Source organism: Gymnogyps californianus, chromosome 1, assembly GCF_018139145.2.
Source record: "Gymnogyps californianus isolate 813 chromosome 1, ASM1813914v2, whole genome shotgun sequence".
In the NCBI taxonomy this organism is placed as follows: Eukaryota; Metazoa; Chordata; class Aves; order Accipitriformes; family Cathartidae; genus Gymnogyps; species Gymnogyps californianus.
In genome coordinates, this window is record NC_059471.1 from 124743174 (window position 1) to 124761360 (window position 18187).

The 18187-nt window shown below is 39.9% G+C and overlaps 2 protein-coding genes across 3 annotated transcripts in view; one reads left to right on the forward strand and one right to left on the reverse strand.

The window, feature by feature from the left end:
* TBC1D23 (TBC1 domain family member 23) overlaps positions 1 to 13531 on the reverse strand; it is a 37636-nt gene extending 24105 nt beyond the window's left edge. The window contains exons 1-4 of one of the 2 annotated variants that reach the window (XM_050901024.1): positions 13452 to 13531; positions 5098 to 5209; positions 4753 to 4858; positions 653 to 857 (exon numbers count right to left, since the gene is read on the reverse strand). In XM_050901024.1, coding sequence (XP_050756981.1) covers positions 653 to 857; positions 4753 to 4858; positions 5098 to 5209; positions 13452 to 13492 — 464 coding nt within the window. In that variant the 5' untranslated portion in view covers positions 13493 to 13531. The remainder of the gene's footprint in view (positions 1 to 652; positions 858 to 4752; positions 4859 to 5097; positions 5210 to 13451) is intronic. The other variant, XM_050901018.1, reaches the window with a different exon arrangement.
* Positions 13532 to 15212: 1681 nt separating this feature from the next.
* Positions 15213 to 18187, forward strand: part of CMSS1 (cms1 ribosomal small subunit homolog) — a 247714-nt gene continuing 244739 nt past the window's right edge. The window contains 1 exon segment of the mRNA XM_050893432.1: positions 15213 to 15273. Within this exon segment, the coding sequence (XP_050749389.1) occupies positions 15213 to 15273 (61 nt within the window).

Consider the following 18187-nt stretch of genomic DNA (forward strand, 5'->3'; position numbering starts at 1 on the left):
ATGCATTATTTCTCAAGGTCTTAATTAGAAGACCCTGTAGCCTCACTGGAGTGTCATGGTGCTACTCCAACATAAATAAAAAATTATTTTAGTGAGAGCACCTATATAACAGCATGAAAAGCTCCAATTTCATGTTTTTTATTTAAAAAAGTAAAATCTAACAACTTCAAAAAAAAAATCATTTCAGTCCCAACTCAGTAGAATACAGGGAAAATATCAACTACTTCTTGTAAAGAGATTTTGAGACTTAATTAGTGCTTATGAAGTACTTTGAAGTGACAGGGATAGAAGCATTTTAGATATCAAAAATGCTAGGAAATGTGAAAGCATTTTTTTCTTTCCTAACATATGTGAATTAGATAGTTCCTAAACAAATATTTTTGATACTGCATGAAGTGACAGCTGTTCTTTAAAAGGCACATCGAGTCTACATCAGTCACATGCTAACTCTTTACATCTTAAACCAACTCAATCATCTCCTGGACTTCAAATCAACACGTATTAAAAGATGGTTCAATTTATTATCATATGAAGGAATCTGACAACTTTGCTACAAACAGTGCTACACTAGCCGAAACCAACATGCACATCCTTTCAGAAAATACTTTTAATGCCAATAAAAATAGTACACATGCAAAAGAAAGAATTTTACCTTGGAATGAATTTATTCATGATAGCATAAAAGCAGTTGTACAAATCACTGCGTGGCAAACGAAGGTGCACGAGAGGTTTGAGTAGATGTATCCAGCCGAGGCAAGAACTGTATTTAACATTGCGTGATTTGCAATAAAAAGTAATAACAGACTCAATATCCAAAAGTAATACTGACTTCTCCTCTTCTGGCACTGACAATTGGTCTGAAATAGGCACAGCAATATAAACTGTATTAACGGCCTTTCAAAGAAATTGAATGAGCTTATTTCATAGCACAATTTCACCAAGAGGGACTTCTTGGGGAAAAAAAAAGCAACAAAAACAGACAAACAAAAAACTAGCAGCTTGGATTAAATGCTTACAGAAAGACATCCAAAAAAGCATCAAAATACAAGTGATTTTATAACCCTTATAGGATCATGCATTTAAATATCACAACAACAGGATGAAAAAAGTTTGGGTTTTCCAGGACCTATATGAAACAAAGAGGTAGATTCTTTTAATGGACAGAATGCCCCTCTTCTATTCCTATTTGATGTGCTCAGCACATAACTTATGCTCAACTCGACAACAAATTCATTTGAATTCAAACACAGATCAACCCACAATGAATACCTCCAATTCCTCAAAAGCCCACTGACATGCAAATTTATGAAAATCAGTAGTTTGAAATCAGCTAGGCTTACAGAATTAAATTTTAGTATTAACATATAAATCACATTTTTAATCTCTACTTCAAAGTAATTCTCCTAACAATAGTTTAAATTCGGGGTTGATAGGATAACTATATGTATTGGGTTTGCGTGGCAAGGTTTTGGTAGCAGGGGGGCTACAGGGGTGGCTTCTGTAAGAAGATGCCAGAAGCTTCCCCTATGTCCGATAAAGTTAATCCCAGCGGGTTCCAGGACGGACCCGCCGCTGGCCAAGGCCGAGCCAATCAGTAACAGTGGTAGTGCCTCTGTGATAGCATATTTAAGAAAGGGAAAAGAAGTTACAGGGGAGTAGCAGTTGCAGCCAGAGAGAGCGGAGTGAGAAGATGTGAGAGAAACAGCTCTGCAGACGCCAAGGTCAGGGAAGAAGGAGAGGAGGAGGTCCTCCAGGCGCCGGAGCAGAGATTCCCCTGCAGCCCGTGCTGAAGACCATGGTGAGGCAGGCTGTGCCCCTGCAGCCCATGGAGGTCCACGGTGGAGCAGATATCCACCTGCAGCCTGTGGAGGACCCCACACCAGAGCAGGCGGATGCCTGAAGGAGGCTGTGACCCCGTGGGAAGCCCGTGCTCGAGCAGGCTCCTGGCAGGACCTGCGGACCCATGGAGAGAGGAGCCCACGCTGAAGCAGGTTTGCTGGCAGGACTTGTGACCCCGCGGGGGACCCACGCTGGAGCAGTCTGTTCCTGAAGGACTGCACCCTGTGGATGGGACCCATGCTGGAGCAGTTCGTGAAGAACTGTAGCCTGTGGGAAGGACTCACATTGGAGAAGTTTGTGAAGGACTGTCTCCTGTGGGAGAGAGCCCACGCTGGAGCAGGGGAAGAGTGTGAGTCCTCCTCCCCCTGAGGAGGAAGGAGCGGCAGAAACAATGTGTGATGGACTGACCCAAACCCCCATTCCCCATCCCCCTGCGCCGCTCGGGGGGGGGAGGAGGTAGAGAAAATAAGGAGTAAAGTTAAGCCCAGGAAGAAGGGAGGGGTGGGGGGAAGGTGTTTTTAAGATTTGGTTTTATTTCTCATTATCCTGCTCTAATTTGACTAGCAATAAATTAAATTAATTTTTCCCCAAGTCGAGTCTGTTTTGCCCGTGACGGTAATTGGTGAGTGATCTCCCTGTCCTTATCTCGACCCACAAGCCTTTCGTTTTATTTTCTCTCCCCCTGTCCAGTTGAGGAGGGGAGTGATAGAGCGGCTTTGGTGGGCACCTGGCATCCAGCCAGGGTCAACCCACCACACTATAAAAAGAGAAATTATTTGATTACTTACAACTACACCTGGCTTTTAAATTCGATTTGGTACTGTTGCTAATCAGAAGATACACTAACCATGAACATATGATCTTTTATATAACGTAGTACATTGTTTCAAATTCTTACAAATGTTTTAAGGTACTGAAAAGTAAAGATGTCCCCTATTTAATGACAGGCTAATTCTGAATCCATAATTTATATTGTTGCATTTGGATGAAGATTGGACAAAAAAATGGTACATAACCTGTTCTGTAATTAAGGTAGCAAGCTAAACACTTCTTAAATACTGTCATTATTGAGTTGGATACATACACAAAGCTTAGGTTTTCATTAGTTCCAAAGCATCTTTCTGAATAGACTATTACTTAAAAGGCTGACAACGCTTCTGAAAAAGTACTGGCATCCACCTCACTTGAGGCAATGAATCTAAGACATACTGAAATATGTCAGTACCATACCCCAAATTATGCCTTCCTCCATGTGATGAAATAACTACTTAGCTTACTTACAGTTAAATATACCAATATTTATTATACAGATTGTAGCAAAACCAGACTTTTGTGTAAATTCATACAATTTTCACTTTAATATTAAACACCTCTTGAGATTTTTTAATGAAAATCTAATATTAAATACACTTATGAATTATGTATTTCAGAAATAAATTTGTTTTAATCCACTCAGACTATGTCAATTTTACTATAGCTAAACTGACTTACAGTAAAAGAAGGAATAATCATGTTATGTCTGGGATGGGGGGAAAGAAATGCCTACACACTACATTAATGCAGTGGCATTAAATTTCTAGCGAACAGTTTCCCCCCTCAATTACAAGAAGCCCATGAGTGTCATTACTGTTAATAAAGTTTTTACTACAGAAGTCTTTAATACTTTCCCATCAAAGCCAGTCAATATTTGGCATTTCCTTTCCTCTGTCTCTCAGGAGAATAAAATAGTACATAAAACTCAAATGCCATCTGAAGATTTACTTTGAATTTGGAGACTACTTGCTTTGCTAAAACATTGAAATGGAGAGATTTAGTCCAACCCAAAATTGAAATCTCTATATAACCTTCATTCTGAAGTAACTTTACATTTATTAATCAGTTTAATATTGTTACATATTACAAAATATTTGCCAATAAAGACAAAAGGAGAACTAACAGACATTGAAGTGCTTATTTTTGTATGTTATGGATACTAATTGGGATGTTTTGCCATCTTCCTGAAAAGACACTGTGATTAAATAACACAGTGGAAATTTTTCCCCTCTTTCCTTTACAGGACAGAGAGAAGGAAAATAAGCACTACTAGATTCTAGAGCTAGAAAATGTAGAACTGCATTTTAAAAGCAGTAGGTATGTATGTATGCAATAACTCCATTCTCTGCCTTAACTTTCAATTGTGCAAGAATAAATTAAAGCATGACAGGCAATGAAATAGGAGATTCTTTTCTTAATGCCATAAGAAGTATCCTAATTTATGAGTCAGCATTTACTCCATCATCTGATCACTGATACTAACGCTGTTGCATGGTGTCAGGGATGTGGCCATTTTTGTGCTGAGCTGCCAACCAGATCCTGTGGCAGCTCCTTACAGACACACTGGAATATTATTTCCAGTGTCCTGGCAGCATCTTGCTTTCACAAACACAACCTTTCATTTTTGCTGAAAATGCTATTAAAAAAAATCTTTCTTAAAAATAGTCTTTGAAGTCCAAAATGTTTAATATATTTCTTCCCTTAAAGGTTATATGCATTTTGGTGGTACATCAGCTTTTCAGATTAAGAACCAGTCATTAGACAATGAAAAACTTGAAGGACACTATAGAAGGAGTGTCGGTTTAAGAGATGGAGCTTGGAAAAAAAATTACAATTTTTTCAACTCCTGAAGCTTTCTGACCCTGCAAACTATCATTTACAAGCTAATACTTTAAACTTCCATGACGTCACCCATCCCAGAGTCAGAGTACAGATAAGATACTACTGTTTTCTTATGATTTCTTACTGATTTTCTCTGCTCTCTCATCTTCCTCCTCAAAGCTTCCGCCACAATGTAAACATCATTCAAATAACAAAGCCCTAAGACAACTGAGAATACAGAAGTTTTCACATGGGTCATGTAAATGTAATTGAACTTACCAATTAGCTCTTGGCAATCCTTATGAATTATACTCTGTTCAGGTAGGTCTAAAGAGCCATCCCAGGATGCTAGGCTGTCCCCCTTTCCTACAACATTAAGTGCAATCTAAAAACAAGAACAGAAAACCCTCTAAACATTTTAGTGTCCTTTTGTAGTTACCCAATTACTGAACTCAGTAATTTAACTCAATAAAGAGGAATATTCTAAAATGGAATCAACATACATGTATATTAAAATTCCAGTACTACATCTCTTCTGTAGAGATGCCTAGTAATTAAATCATTTTCCTCAAATCAAACACAACTTCAAGTATTTCCTGCTTCTTGATTTAAGCTCATATTTACCTTCCAGACTTTGGCCCTCAGATCAGAAGGCAATTGCCTTCCTTGAATGATGTTTCTCACAGTTTCAAGATCACAGCCTCCTTCTTCTAGAGCGTCTGCAAGATCTTTTTCCCTACAATAATGATATGTAATGTGTTTATTAAAAATTAATTAGACAATATTTTTCAATGTTTATCTATTAAATAGATGTAAACTGGAGGCTACTATCAGGCAAAACCCACACATATGTAAAGGTATATTATAAGACAATTTGGCAATTACTAAAAATAAGTATTTGCAAAATGTTATTTATTCCTTTATTTTAAGGCTGCTTGTTGAACTTCTAATTCCATTCAATTTAAATACAATAAAAAAAAGTTCAGGGCATTTTTGCTTGATTGTTTGTTTTCATGAAGTGGCAATGTTGCAAAACGTATCATAGAAACACAAATTTAGTTGTAGTTTACAACTTAAGAGATACATGGTAAATTTTCATGCACACAATGCATTCAAAGCAAACATTACACCTAAATTAGATGGTGGAGTTCTTTTAAATAAAATATTAGATGACCTAGAAAACAGAAAACTTATTTCAAAGGTTTAGAACAGTCAGTTTTTAGCCCCATCTTTCCCTGAAATGGGAAAGGACCTTTTAGTCAAACTCAGATTTACTTAGCTATAAAGTTCTAGTACTGTAAGCGCAGACATGTGCACAAGACTGAATTAAAACATACAAAAATGTTAATAATAGTGTAGAAAGTAGCAAAATACACAAATTCACAAGTCAAACTAATGACATTTAAGTTGCCATAGTAAGACAACAAAAGTTCATAAGCGTTATAGATAAGAAGTTACGCATTCAGAAATTATTACTTTACAATCTCTCTGATAGCTTCTGCAGACTCTTTCAACGGTTCCATGCTGTCAATAACGAGAGAACCACATCTGATGATTTCAGGAATTTCAATATCATGTAGCAGAGCAGTGGCAAAACACCAGGTTCACTGGAAAAATAGCAGTGGCAGTGATACATAGGTCCCGTAGGCAGACCTTCTCCCTTACTGTATCCTCTTAACTGTTCTCTACCAGCTCTGACAGATGCCTTAAGAAAAGCTTTGCTTCATATACCTGAGGAGTTAAACACACATCCGGGAGGTTTACAGCCAGAGCAAAACACAGAACATGAGTGTTTATCCAGGACAGATATTCAAGTATGAACATGCATTCCTTGTGAATATCACATCTATTTATACACATGGAGTAACAGATGTTAAAGTGTTATCGGTATAATTCTCAATTACTCCACATTACACACTATGTACTCAATTCCAAATACCCGTGGAAAAAGAATGTCAGCTGTTGAGCTCTTGTCTACTACTTTAATTTGCATATATCCACAACTAACTCCTTGATATAAAGGTTCTCAAGTTTGGTCTCCTGAAAGCTTAAGACACACATTTCTGATTTTCTAAATACCACCCTTTTTGATAAACAGATTAAAATCTCAATCCTGTAAGATTGTATGCATAAACTTAACAATAAGCAACAAGCTAGCCTTACCTAAGACTTCTCAAAGTATTTAAAAGTTTGAAGAGTAAGCATTTTCCTTGCATTGTATCAACCAGTTTCTTTGCCAGTACTTTTTGGTAGCACTTTAAATCATATTTCAAATATACACTGGAGCACAACTAACAGTCTGTTTTCTTCAAGTAGTTTTGCAAATTTGGATGAAAGAAAGCACAGTTTACGAAGAGACTGACTTGCCTTATTTTCCTGTATTTTTAGTATTTTAAAAAAATCCCAAAGCCCACTTATACAACTACAGGCTGCACAGGTGACTATCCCTTTCCTGAGACAGAAATGGGGAGGGGAACACCCAAGCACACTTGCACTTCCATCACCTATCCTGTTGTCCAGTTGTGTACATAACGATCAATGTTGGAAAAGTTAAACCGCCAAATCAGTTTACCCTGAATAAAAATCAAGTATTTCCAGGACATTTACACTAAGAGACCTAGCACTTAGCAGAACTGCATGAACTCTGGGATGATCTAACTCCAACAGAAGCCAACATCAAACATCAGCTGAAGAGAGATAGTTGCTCTTAGATATATTGCAGGTTCCTGTGTATGACAGACTAAAGAGCAACAGCTAGGCCTTGAATTATAGCACACAAAATACAATTACTTGCTACAAATATTATCCAAGTATTAAATAGGTACGTAGAAATGAATGCAACAGCTGCATGCACGTTGTATTTCAGGTGGAAAGGTCTTAAGTTGCAATACTTAAACTTGGTTTCTATGTCCTCCAAAGAAAATTATTTGGGGGAAAAAAACCAAAGTAATTCAATATGTGTGAAACAGCACTTAAAAACACATCTACACAAATTACAAAAAGCACACCTGGCAAAGAATGTTTCACAGACCCATGAGTACTAATTCTACCAGTTACTAGTACCTAATATTCATAGCTTAAAAAGCTGTGCGTGGGTTAACATCAAAATCAACTTCAACATGTTATCTGCAAACGTGTGCTTCCTCTGTTTGTTTGATAATATATTACTATTTGCAAAATCTTCTTTATAAGTACTGTCATCCACACTTTGTACACTGTAAAGATGACAGGCAAATGCTAGCTTTACTATTTCACCTTAAAAAGCAAGAAACTGATACGCCCATCTCCCGCATGAAGAGATGTGATGCATTACCAACACTGAGTTAAATGAAATAACAGCAGGGGGAAAAAAATGTTTTATTCTGTTACGATTCAATTAGCTACCCTTTTCCTCCATCAACCCCCAAGACTGCTCACAGGCTAGACGTAAGGACTTTTCAAAGGTTAAGAAAAATTCTTTCCTAGTAAGTACTCTATTCTGGCTAACTTGCAAAGTATGAAAGTGATTTTGATACTTTAACACATATCCACCGGCTGTGTTTTACCTTATTTCAGTCAGTGTTGCGCCATAAATATTCCAGTAAACTGCTAGCAATCTGGATCGTTGTCTTTCATGAGTGAAGATCAGCTAGGAAGTCTTCTGTTCATATGGACAATTATTACACTTGCTTCAGAAAGAATGTAGCACTGCTCTTTATGGGCAAATTCCTCCACGACTGAACATCCTTACTTTCTGCTCTACCATGGTTCCACTGCCTATTTCTAGATGCTATTCAAAATTTCGGTTAGATGTGTAGAATTCCAGCCTATACCCAAGCCATGGCCTGAAAGGTTAATTCCCACAAGACATACTGTTCTAAATGTCGTAATGCACAATGTTGCTATTAGTGCATCTGGAGTAAATTTCCGTAGTTACAAAAGGATCTCTGAAATTCATGCCAGTCTGGTGACATACTTTCATACATCAATAGGTAACTACCTTCATGGTTATTCAAAATGACTTTTTTTTAGCTAAAACACTTAAGATGTGAGAGAAAGCTGGAGGTAATAAAAATTGATCAACTGTTGGGAATTCAGTTTCAGCCACTTTTTTTTTTCTTTTAAGTATTATTTATTTTATTTATATATGTCTCTGAGGTACTTGGTAATAATCACTTATAAACACTAATGAAGGGATTAAAAAATTGCAGGGATGTGAACAGCAGGGAAAAAATATCAGGAAGTGTTTCAATAAACTACAAATACATGGGGAAAGATGTATAGTATTAAGAAAACTATAATCAGTCAGTAGATTACAATGCCTGGAACATACCTGCTAAAGTCCATTACCTCTGCTTATTTGTTATTAGGAAAGACAGATACCTTTGAGCTGCTTCCTCCAAGTCAAAGTGCATTTTTGGAAAAAAATGCTTCAAAAGTTTAAAGCTTTAATTTCTGATGAGCACACTTCTAATACTAATTTATTATTTTCACAGCCCAACAAGTATCTTCTACATGTATCAAATTAACTATCTAAAACGCACTTATCAGTCCAAAACCAGATGATCACCCTTTTTCCGTATACACTGAATCTACTACTGCACACCTGCCTGTTAAAGATATTACTCAGTGGCCTAAAAGAGGGTTAAAACAAATACTCCCACTTCGACTATACTGCTTACCAAACTGCTTCCCATATTCTGACCACTGATCTGATGTTGGCATAACACTTGAAAAGCTTCTTTGATTATTTTCTCCCACACTCCTCAAGTGACACGCTCATCGTAGCTGCTCGTGATATGCTCTGGTAGGCCACCACCACTTCCAGTGTAAGAAGCAGTATTTCTTAAACATCTTCACACATCATTCCTGTTTTCCCTAAATCAGAACCAAGGCTGCTACCAGCTGACCCCTTACCAAGAGTATCATCAGTTTTAGTTTCTACAAAGTCATCGTCTCCTAGGACATCAAACAGATCCGGTCTGCAAGTTTTCATCTATTTCTGATAAATGTAGCATGCAAAGAGAAAGACAGGCACATATATCACAATGCTGCCATCACAATTATGAGGGCCGCCTGTACATATCCATGTTAGTGCCAGATTGGACTAATTTATTCTAACATATTTTTACTATTTTTGTTGCTAAGGTTGAACTAAACTCCATTTTAAGCGAAGTACTTTACTTGAAAAAGCTCACAATAGCATACAGGTTCATAACATGCAGTAATCGCAAACAAGCTTTACTTAAAAGAAAACTGGGCAAGTGAATAGGGCTCATGAAAATTTCTGAAGTCAATGGCTTGACTACCTTCCGACAGCAAAGAACATAGCTTCCCACCACAGAAAACGATCTATATAAAAGCTTATTTTTCCCCCTCCTAGAAATATGCTTTTATATAATCTAGTTACTCTGGTTCCCACTTTTAATTTAGGATTCTCCTGACTACCGTAAAAAAAGCCTCAACAAGAGCTATATTAAATCGAAAGTAATGAGTGTTTGTTCTCTATTGAAGACAAACAAACAAAAATCAATCCATCACATTTACTTCAAAATATCCATTGTATTCAGAACACTATTGAATAATCTTTTTTTTCCAATGGAATTTTGGAGAAAAACATCAATTCCCTGACATTTTTATCTCCATTTTTTCCTCAAGTGTGTTAATTGCACACTTAATTGCAAAGGATTTTTTTTGTTTGTGTGCTTTCAGAAGAAATATCATGGCTCCAAGCACTAATAAGCCAGATTCTGAGCACGGAAAAGAAAAAAAAAAATATATATGTACTAGTTTTGTCACCCTGTTGTCTGAAGCAGTTGGAGTGTATTTTGGGACCTGTAAGATGAATGATTCCAATGCAAAGTTAAATGCACAGGAACAATTCCATCTGTGGTTACAGTTATATTTAGTTAGTTCAGGTCTTAACTTTCAAAGTGTAGATCTTAAAATAAAAAATACTACTTGATCAAGTTCCCTGAAGCTTGAGTATTAAACAAACATCTGCAAAAAGGTTTTAGAAATTAATTCATAACTGTTTACATCTTTATCTGTTTGAGAACCTGAACAAGAAAAATTAAGTCCAAATAATTTATTTCCTTGATAAATGAGGAGAAAAAACTGTAACTTCTAATTACAAACATTTTAACTAATAACAGTCCACCTTGTTTGTGTCTATACATCCTATTGACTACATGTATTCTATTGACTAAAATTATAGTTAAAATAATCAAATAAGCAGACAAAAAAAGAAATTAAGATTTTACAGCACAGCTTGAAAGTAGCCTGCCTCCTTTGTGTTTCACAGCATTCTTAGCTTTGGACACAGATATGTCTTCCAGCATCAAATACTGCTGGCAATTTCTCAAATTAATTTTTGAGAATACGCCAAATAGCTAAAAAGAAATATTTAATAAACAAGGTCTGACAGATTTTTCTCATTTTTTAATCAAAACTGTTGATAAACTTCCTGTATTTACTGAAGAAAAAGCTGACAAACTCATCTTTCAATAACTGTATACATAAGTTGGGGGGTGGTGTGGTGTTGGGGTTTTTTTGGTTTTTTTAAAAATTGTATTGTACAGTGGCAAATTTCTGTGGTTTTTGTCAAAGAAAACACCAAGCAGTCAGTACGGATGTTGAGGGGTTTAACTCATCATTAGTTTGTGCCTCCCACAAATCACTTACACCAGCACTGCATGTCAAGTTGACACAGGAAAAATAAAGAGGGCATTTTATGTTAATAAGCATGTCTAGATTCTATATACTCAAGGTGCTGTCACAGTGTCTGAACATAAAATTACGTCTGCCTTTGAATCTCCCTAAGGAACTGAATAGAGGACAAGGAATCAGCACTGCTGGTTTTGTTCCCAACAGAATTCAGGCTTACATACGCATCATTTTATGTTTTGGCTGGTTTTTTTGAAACATGAAATGTTATTGCACAATCCTATACACTTCAAAACTATGATAATGTAGTAATTTACACCAAAAAGCTCATTCAAAAGATACATATTATACTTAGAAAAACAACAACTGTTCAACAGCATTCAGATATGTATACAACAGTTTAAAATCAATAAATGAAAAAGAAAATATTTCGCTGAAACTGGCTTTAAAAAAAACCAAAACACAACAACAAAACCAAAAAGCCATGTGAAGTTTCTAAACAAGCAATAAGGAATACAACTTTATGTTATTCACAGGGTACAGCTCTAGTAACAGGAAGTATTCTGGTATATTAATGTAGCATTTAAGCATAAATCTGTTGAACTGTTCCCATAAAGACTTACAAAATCTCTTCTAATGAATGCCTTCAAGTTTGCCTTTTCTAGTAGTACCAGCATACCAAATTTACTATAGTTACATTTTGAAGCTGCCAGCCAGAATGGCAACAATGCAGGCTGCACCTTGAAATATGACTGGAAACCGCACTTGTGCCTCATTCTTCACAGAAATTTTAGCAGTTTATTGTGATCTGGGAGATTGTAATATTCTTTCAACATTAGTAATGAAAGAGGTTTGAAGTATTTTTTCAGAGATATTTCAACATGGTTCTTATTCAATGTCCAGGTTTATATTTCAAAGTGCCAAGACCCCACCGTCAATGTCCTTAACTTTGTAATTATATGTCCCAACAGTCAGGTCTGTATTTAGAAGTAATGCTTATGCAACACTGTACCTATAGAAAGTGCTTCATAAATTGTGAAGCTGTAACTAAAAGCAAAAAAACGCTAAAAAACTACACCAATTCATTTTCATTTACTACTAAACAATACTTAGTTGTTTTATCCAAGAGCTGTATTTGTAGAACCAACCTAGACAAAGGACAGATACCAGCTACATCTGCATGTGTGTCAATTCTGGCTTCTTTACAGTGAGATAACCAAGCGCAAAAAGGTTGAGCATAGTTAGCAGGAAACTTTGAATCCGCCACATAAAATAAAGCCTAGAAGGAAAAACATCAGATAGGAAATGATCATAAAAAAGCAGGTCTGTAAGGTAATTGTTTGAAAAGTGTGTACGTGGAAAGGACAAAGAGCAATGCTGCGGCACAGAACCACAGAAAGAAAGAAACCACATGCAATGCAGAACTGCAAAGAGAAAAACAAAGTGAAGATGCACAGGAATGGAGATGCGGGGTGCAGTAAGAATAGCTTCAGTGTTTATATACAATGTTTATTTAAGCCTCAGCAATCTTAAGTGAACATGCATGCAACAAATACTAAAATCACATCACTGTTACCAACACTATGATCCTATACACGCTCCAGAAATAGTCTCTATTCTTGTCCTAGAGGTTCAATGTAAAATCCATTATAAGTAACAGCTGCACTAGAGGAGAGTGGCAAGCAAAATCATTCAGAAAACAAGCCAGGACCTATTGTTGTCACCTGTGTTTGAACAGGCACGCAGAGAAAGGGGAAGCTGAACTGAACAAAGTAACTCCACTCCAGGCGGACACTGAGCACGCATCGAGGAGCTCCTAACGCATATTAAAGCTGTCATTTTAAACTGGAGCAACTGCCTCGCTCCAGGCTGGGCACAACCAGAAGCCGTCCCGTCTCACCTTTGTTTTGACGGCGGCGCTTCCTCTTTCGGGACCTGGGAGCTGCCGAGCGCCCGGAGGCGTTTGCCCCGGGGCTCGCCCCAGGCTCCCACCACGCTGGGGCCTCCTGGGCCCGGCGGGCGGGCGGGGGGGCCACCCCCACCCCAGGGAGCACCCCCAGCCACCCTGCCCTCGCTGAGCACTCGGCGGCGGCGGGGCCACAGACGCCCCCGCCCCCCTCCCGAGGCGCGAGGGGCAGCCTCAGCCCCATACCCACACCCCAAGTGCGGCGGGTCCCGCGGGGGGTGGGGAGGGGCGCGGAGCGGGGAGGAAGCGGCGACGCGCAGCCCCTCTCACCTACCGACCCCTCCCCTCTCCCCTCCTCCCCCTCAGCCCCGCTGCGAAGGAGAGGGAAGGGAGCGGGAGAAAGAGCACCAACACCCCCGTAACTCACCAGCTCCTCGACGGCGGCGGCGCCTCTTCCCCTTCCGCCATAGCTGTTGACGTGCCCCCTCGCTCGGCCGTAAAGTGCGCTCGGGTGGTGTTTTTTTTTTCCCGACACCCCTCCTTCCCACGCTCCAGCTCCCGTCCCCGCCTCTCCCGTGCTGTCGCGAAGTGAGGGCGCCTGCCGCAAAGCGCGGAAGCCTGGCACAGGAGGAGGAGGACTGTGCCTGCATGAGGAGAAGAGGTGGGGGCCGGGCCGAGGCGGGCTGGCTGGCCCAGAGCGGGCGGGGCTCGTCGCTGCCGCCGCCGCGCCCTAAAGGCGTTCGCATGAGCCAGGGCCGGGCTCGCCGCGGGAAGCGGGGCGTGAGCGGGCCCTCAGGAGCGGCTGCGGGGCTCTCCCCCGGGGGCGCGGGAGCTGCCCCGCAGCGGGCCGGGCCGCGCTGACAGAGCTCCCCCTCACGCAGCCGGCGGTTGGCGCCCGGGTTTCCCCGCCCTGAGCGGGAGCCGCCCCTCAGCGCCCCCGGGGAGGCGGTGGTAGGGGCGCGGCAGCCCTGCGAGGCGGGCCGGCGCTCCGCCGCGGAGGGAGGCGCTGAGGGGGGGCTCTGGCGGGAGACCCGCGGCTGCTGCGGGCTGCGTTCAGCTCCCCGCCGACTCCGGTGCAGTTTCAGGTTGGGTGGAGGGGGAAGGCCCTACAGCCAGTTGAAGTCACCAGCAGCTGCAGATGCCTTCCTCTAGAAGACTTAGGAATCGGTTTCCCCGGCAGGGAAGCCATTCTGTGAAAAATTTGAATGTTTTCGGTTTTCATAAAGGTGAACTGCTTTGCTATGTATAGGTTTGATTATTAAATGACTTCCCCTACAGTCAGTATTGTGCCAGGCTATACTCCACGAGTCAGAGAAAATTCACAAGTTTTACACAGAACCCTGTTTCCAAGGGCTAAAAATCATCTGGTAATATTCATTAGCAACCCTGGGCAGAACAACACTAAAGCTCTCGACCACGCACGTTCTTTACCCATCTACACCCTCAAAGGAAAAAAAAAAAATAGTATACTTCTATGAAAATTCAGAAAAATTATTCAAATAATTTATACATGGAATAACACTGCCACCTTATGATAAATTCATGTCCTTACACTTGTCTGTTTTATTTCCACAGCTTGCCTCGAGATGTGCTCCAGTATGTAAATGCCCAGACTTCAAGCGGGACTGCTCCTGTGAAAAAAGATAAATATTTGCTTAACTTGCAGGATCCAGTTCATTCAAAGGTAGCACACAATGTTTTCATGTGTATATTTGTTTCTCAGAAAAGATTATATGAATAATCTTAATCGAGAAAGTATGTATTTTACAGCATCAAACCAGATTCAGGCAATTAAAAAAAATTAATATTATGGAGAGGGTAATATTTTTAATTCCTTTCCTCTTTTTCCCGCTTCATCTATATTTTTCACTAAAAAAAAACCTCAACAAAAAAAGCCAACAAAAAAAGCCAACAAAAAAACCCCATGCACTTTAAACACCTACTTTTATTACTTAGGAAAAAATTTTGTAAAACATTCCTGAGGCAGCATTTTCCTCCCGGCCGCCTGGAAGCGGTAAAAGCGAGGACGACACACACCCCACCGGTACCCTCAGCAGCCCCGCCTTACCACCGGGCGGGCGGTGCCAGTGCGCAGGCGCGGCCCCGGGGCCGGTGCCAGGCGCGGGCCGCGCGCACCGCGCCGCCCCGCCCTCCACGCGTGGCGGCGGCGGCAGCAGCGGCAGGCAGCATGGGGGACACGCTGGAGGAGCCGTGGTGGGAGACTCCGTCCGGGGCAGGTAGCAGTCCAGGTACTCGTCTCCTGGAGCTCGCTCCTCACGCTGGGCTTGAAATAGTCTTCCTGAGGGCCGGCCCCCTCCTCCCCGGCTCTCCTTCCTTTTCGTTTTTTTCACTTCCCCCCTCCCTCCAGCCCCCCGCCTTTCCCTTCTCCGCTTTTAATTTACTTCTTCTGGTTTTCCTCTCTCACCCGTTTTTTCTTCCTGTGCCTGCTTTTCCCTGCTTGCTACCGATGGCGGTTTTGCTTGTAAACAAAATCTCCGCACTCAGGTGAGGTCTAATCTCTGACCCTTCAGACCCGGGATAGAGGATGAAGTGGCAAATGAAAATATCGCTACTTAACTAACAACAGGAACCCACTCAACAAACATACGTTTAAGCGAATTTTAAAAAGCGGAGCGGAGGGGAGAGGGAGAAAACCGTTTGCTTTGAGTTCAGAGCTCAGCCGTCCCCTGCATTCATTTAGCTTCTAAACTGTCTTTTCTTCCAGACCGAGTTTCTTTCGTGAAAGGATGTTGCATAATATGTGTTGATTGCAGGTACCGACGTGAAGTTACTTACAGTTCTGAAAGGCCTTGGAAACAGTAAATCCATACTAGAGCCTTTGGAGGGAAAAATATCTGTGGTACTTGAAAAGCATCACCCATGTGCTCACTGGGGCGTCTCACGTCACCCTTGCCATGCATTATTGTAAAAGGGCAGGAGTTAAACAGCTTTTCTCCAGCCATTGCTCTTTGGAGTATGCTACTATGGCCGATTTGTCTATTTCCTGATTATTATAATATTTGGCCCCTATACTTGGCTTTTTTCAATGTGTCTTGAAGCACTTTACAGCCTGTGGTTGCATCTGTAATGTTGAGATTTAGTGTGGAAATTTAGTTAGAACTAGGCAACTAAAATCACTTTAAGACTTTATTGATTTTTAAAATTGATTTTTAAATTCATTTTTAAAATATAATATTAACAAGAGTTAGGAGTTATCTGCACCTCTGGGAAGACTCCAGATCTTCCAGTGTCTTGACAATGGTTGCTTATTTCCTGTGAAAAGGTATTTGGAGAATAGCTTGAGAGGGAGCAATATAAAAATTTTATGTATGTAATAAAGAGGGGTCACAAGCCCTAATAAGGCTTCTGAGCATTCCATTTTTATTTTTAGTTCCATGTAGGTTCCTTAAGCAGTTCCAGTTCCCATGGTAAATGCTCTTCATTAGGAATTTTTCATTCAGGAGTCCTAAAAGTCTTAAGAGCCTACCTGCACATTTTGCCAACCAGAAGTTTCATTTGGGGTGGGTGGTAAGCTGATTTTCATAATGTTGGCAGCTTTCCTTTAGAAACTGGATACAAAGCAGGACTTCAATGATAAACTTTTGACATGATGGATAAACCATCTGACCTTGAGATGAAACTGTGAATCACAACTCTTCCAGTTATGTAAAACTCCTTAGGATTTTTGCAATTGCATTGTTGAGCTACTAAAATAATTAAGGTGGGAGGTAACCTCTAGAGGTGTCTAATCCAGCCCTGTGCTAAAAGCACTATATGCACTTTACTCCAAGAACATTCTTTGAATGTGTTACGAGTAATGATTACAGGTGAGTGTTGTGCAAACCATGTATTCTGCTGTCCATATCCCACCTTTGTGAACTTGTTGGCAGGTTCTTTATGTGGAGCCTGTTGTTGTATTAAGTTAACACAAGCAGTCAGTAAAGTAAGAAGAACATCTGCTACTTTTATTTTGTGTAGCTATTTTTCACGTACAACAGATGTAAAATCAAAGGTTAATTTGTATCGCATCTTATGGATACTGTAAAATGCTTTAAAATCAGTTGGCATGAAATAGGAAATCAAGGTTTACAATGTAAGCAGCAATACAAAAAAATAATTGCCCATTAGCGAGCACTTTTGACAGACTTGATAAAGTTTATTTCTGTGAAACATCAAGTTTCATTAAAAAAAATGTTTACTATCCAACTTCATTTGCTGACCTATTTTAAAAAAGCATCTCTGCCACAACTGTAGGTGCAAAGCAGAAGAATTCGAAATGTACTTTTTAAATACTGATCTTTTGCCAAGTCCTTTAAGACTAGCCCTAGAATAAGTCCTGACCAATGGAATATTCTTCCTAATAACTCAGCCCTCAAAAGTGTCTTAGATTTTAGCAACTTGTAGTTAGAAGGGGCTACTTTTAAGATGAAGTGTATGAAAGATGATCAGACTCACTTAAAGGGTATGAAACCACAAAATATATACCCTAGTATACGGATATGTAAGTAATTCTTAATTTGCTTTTGGCCATGTCATTGGAAATCATTATTTTAGAATCCATATTAAAGATTAACGGAGTTACTGTCACTTTGAGACGTGAATGTTCACCTTGCTGCAGGTGGTTTATAGATATTAAAAAAACAAACAAACAAAACCCAACAAAAACCCCTGAAGGGATTAGCCATCTATTTACCTTGTCACGTAACACAAACTAAAGAATCTTGCCCAATAACTTCTTCAGCACACTTTTAACTTTGAGAGATTTGTGGAGAGAGTGGTTAGGAATTATTGTCTACTTATCGGTGTTGTTTAGTGTTACACATGTCCCAAGTCATTTAACTGCAGGGCTTCCTTCTCTCCGTTTTTCCAGTTCATGTCACAACTATTTCCAGTCTTCAATATGATTTTTATATTGCATTCAGAACTATGAGGGAGAGGATAAAGAATACTAAGAAGTTTGTTTAGTACTGGTGAAAGACACCAACTTTTTCCTCTTCTCTCCATGAGCAGAAAGAGCCCTTCTCACAGCACTATGAATGTCCGTATCTTGCCTGTAGCCAGCATACCACATCTCCCGAGCAGTTTGAGGGAGAGAGATGGACTTCTGTTTTTCAGGAATTCTTCCAGTTTCCTCCTTTTATGTTACCACTCCTTGTCTTTCAT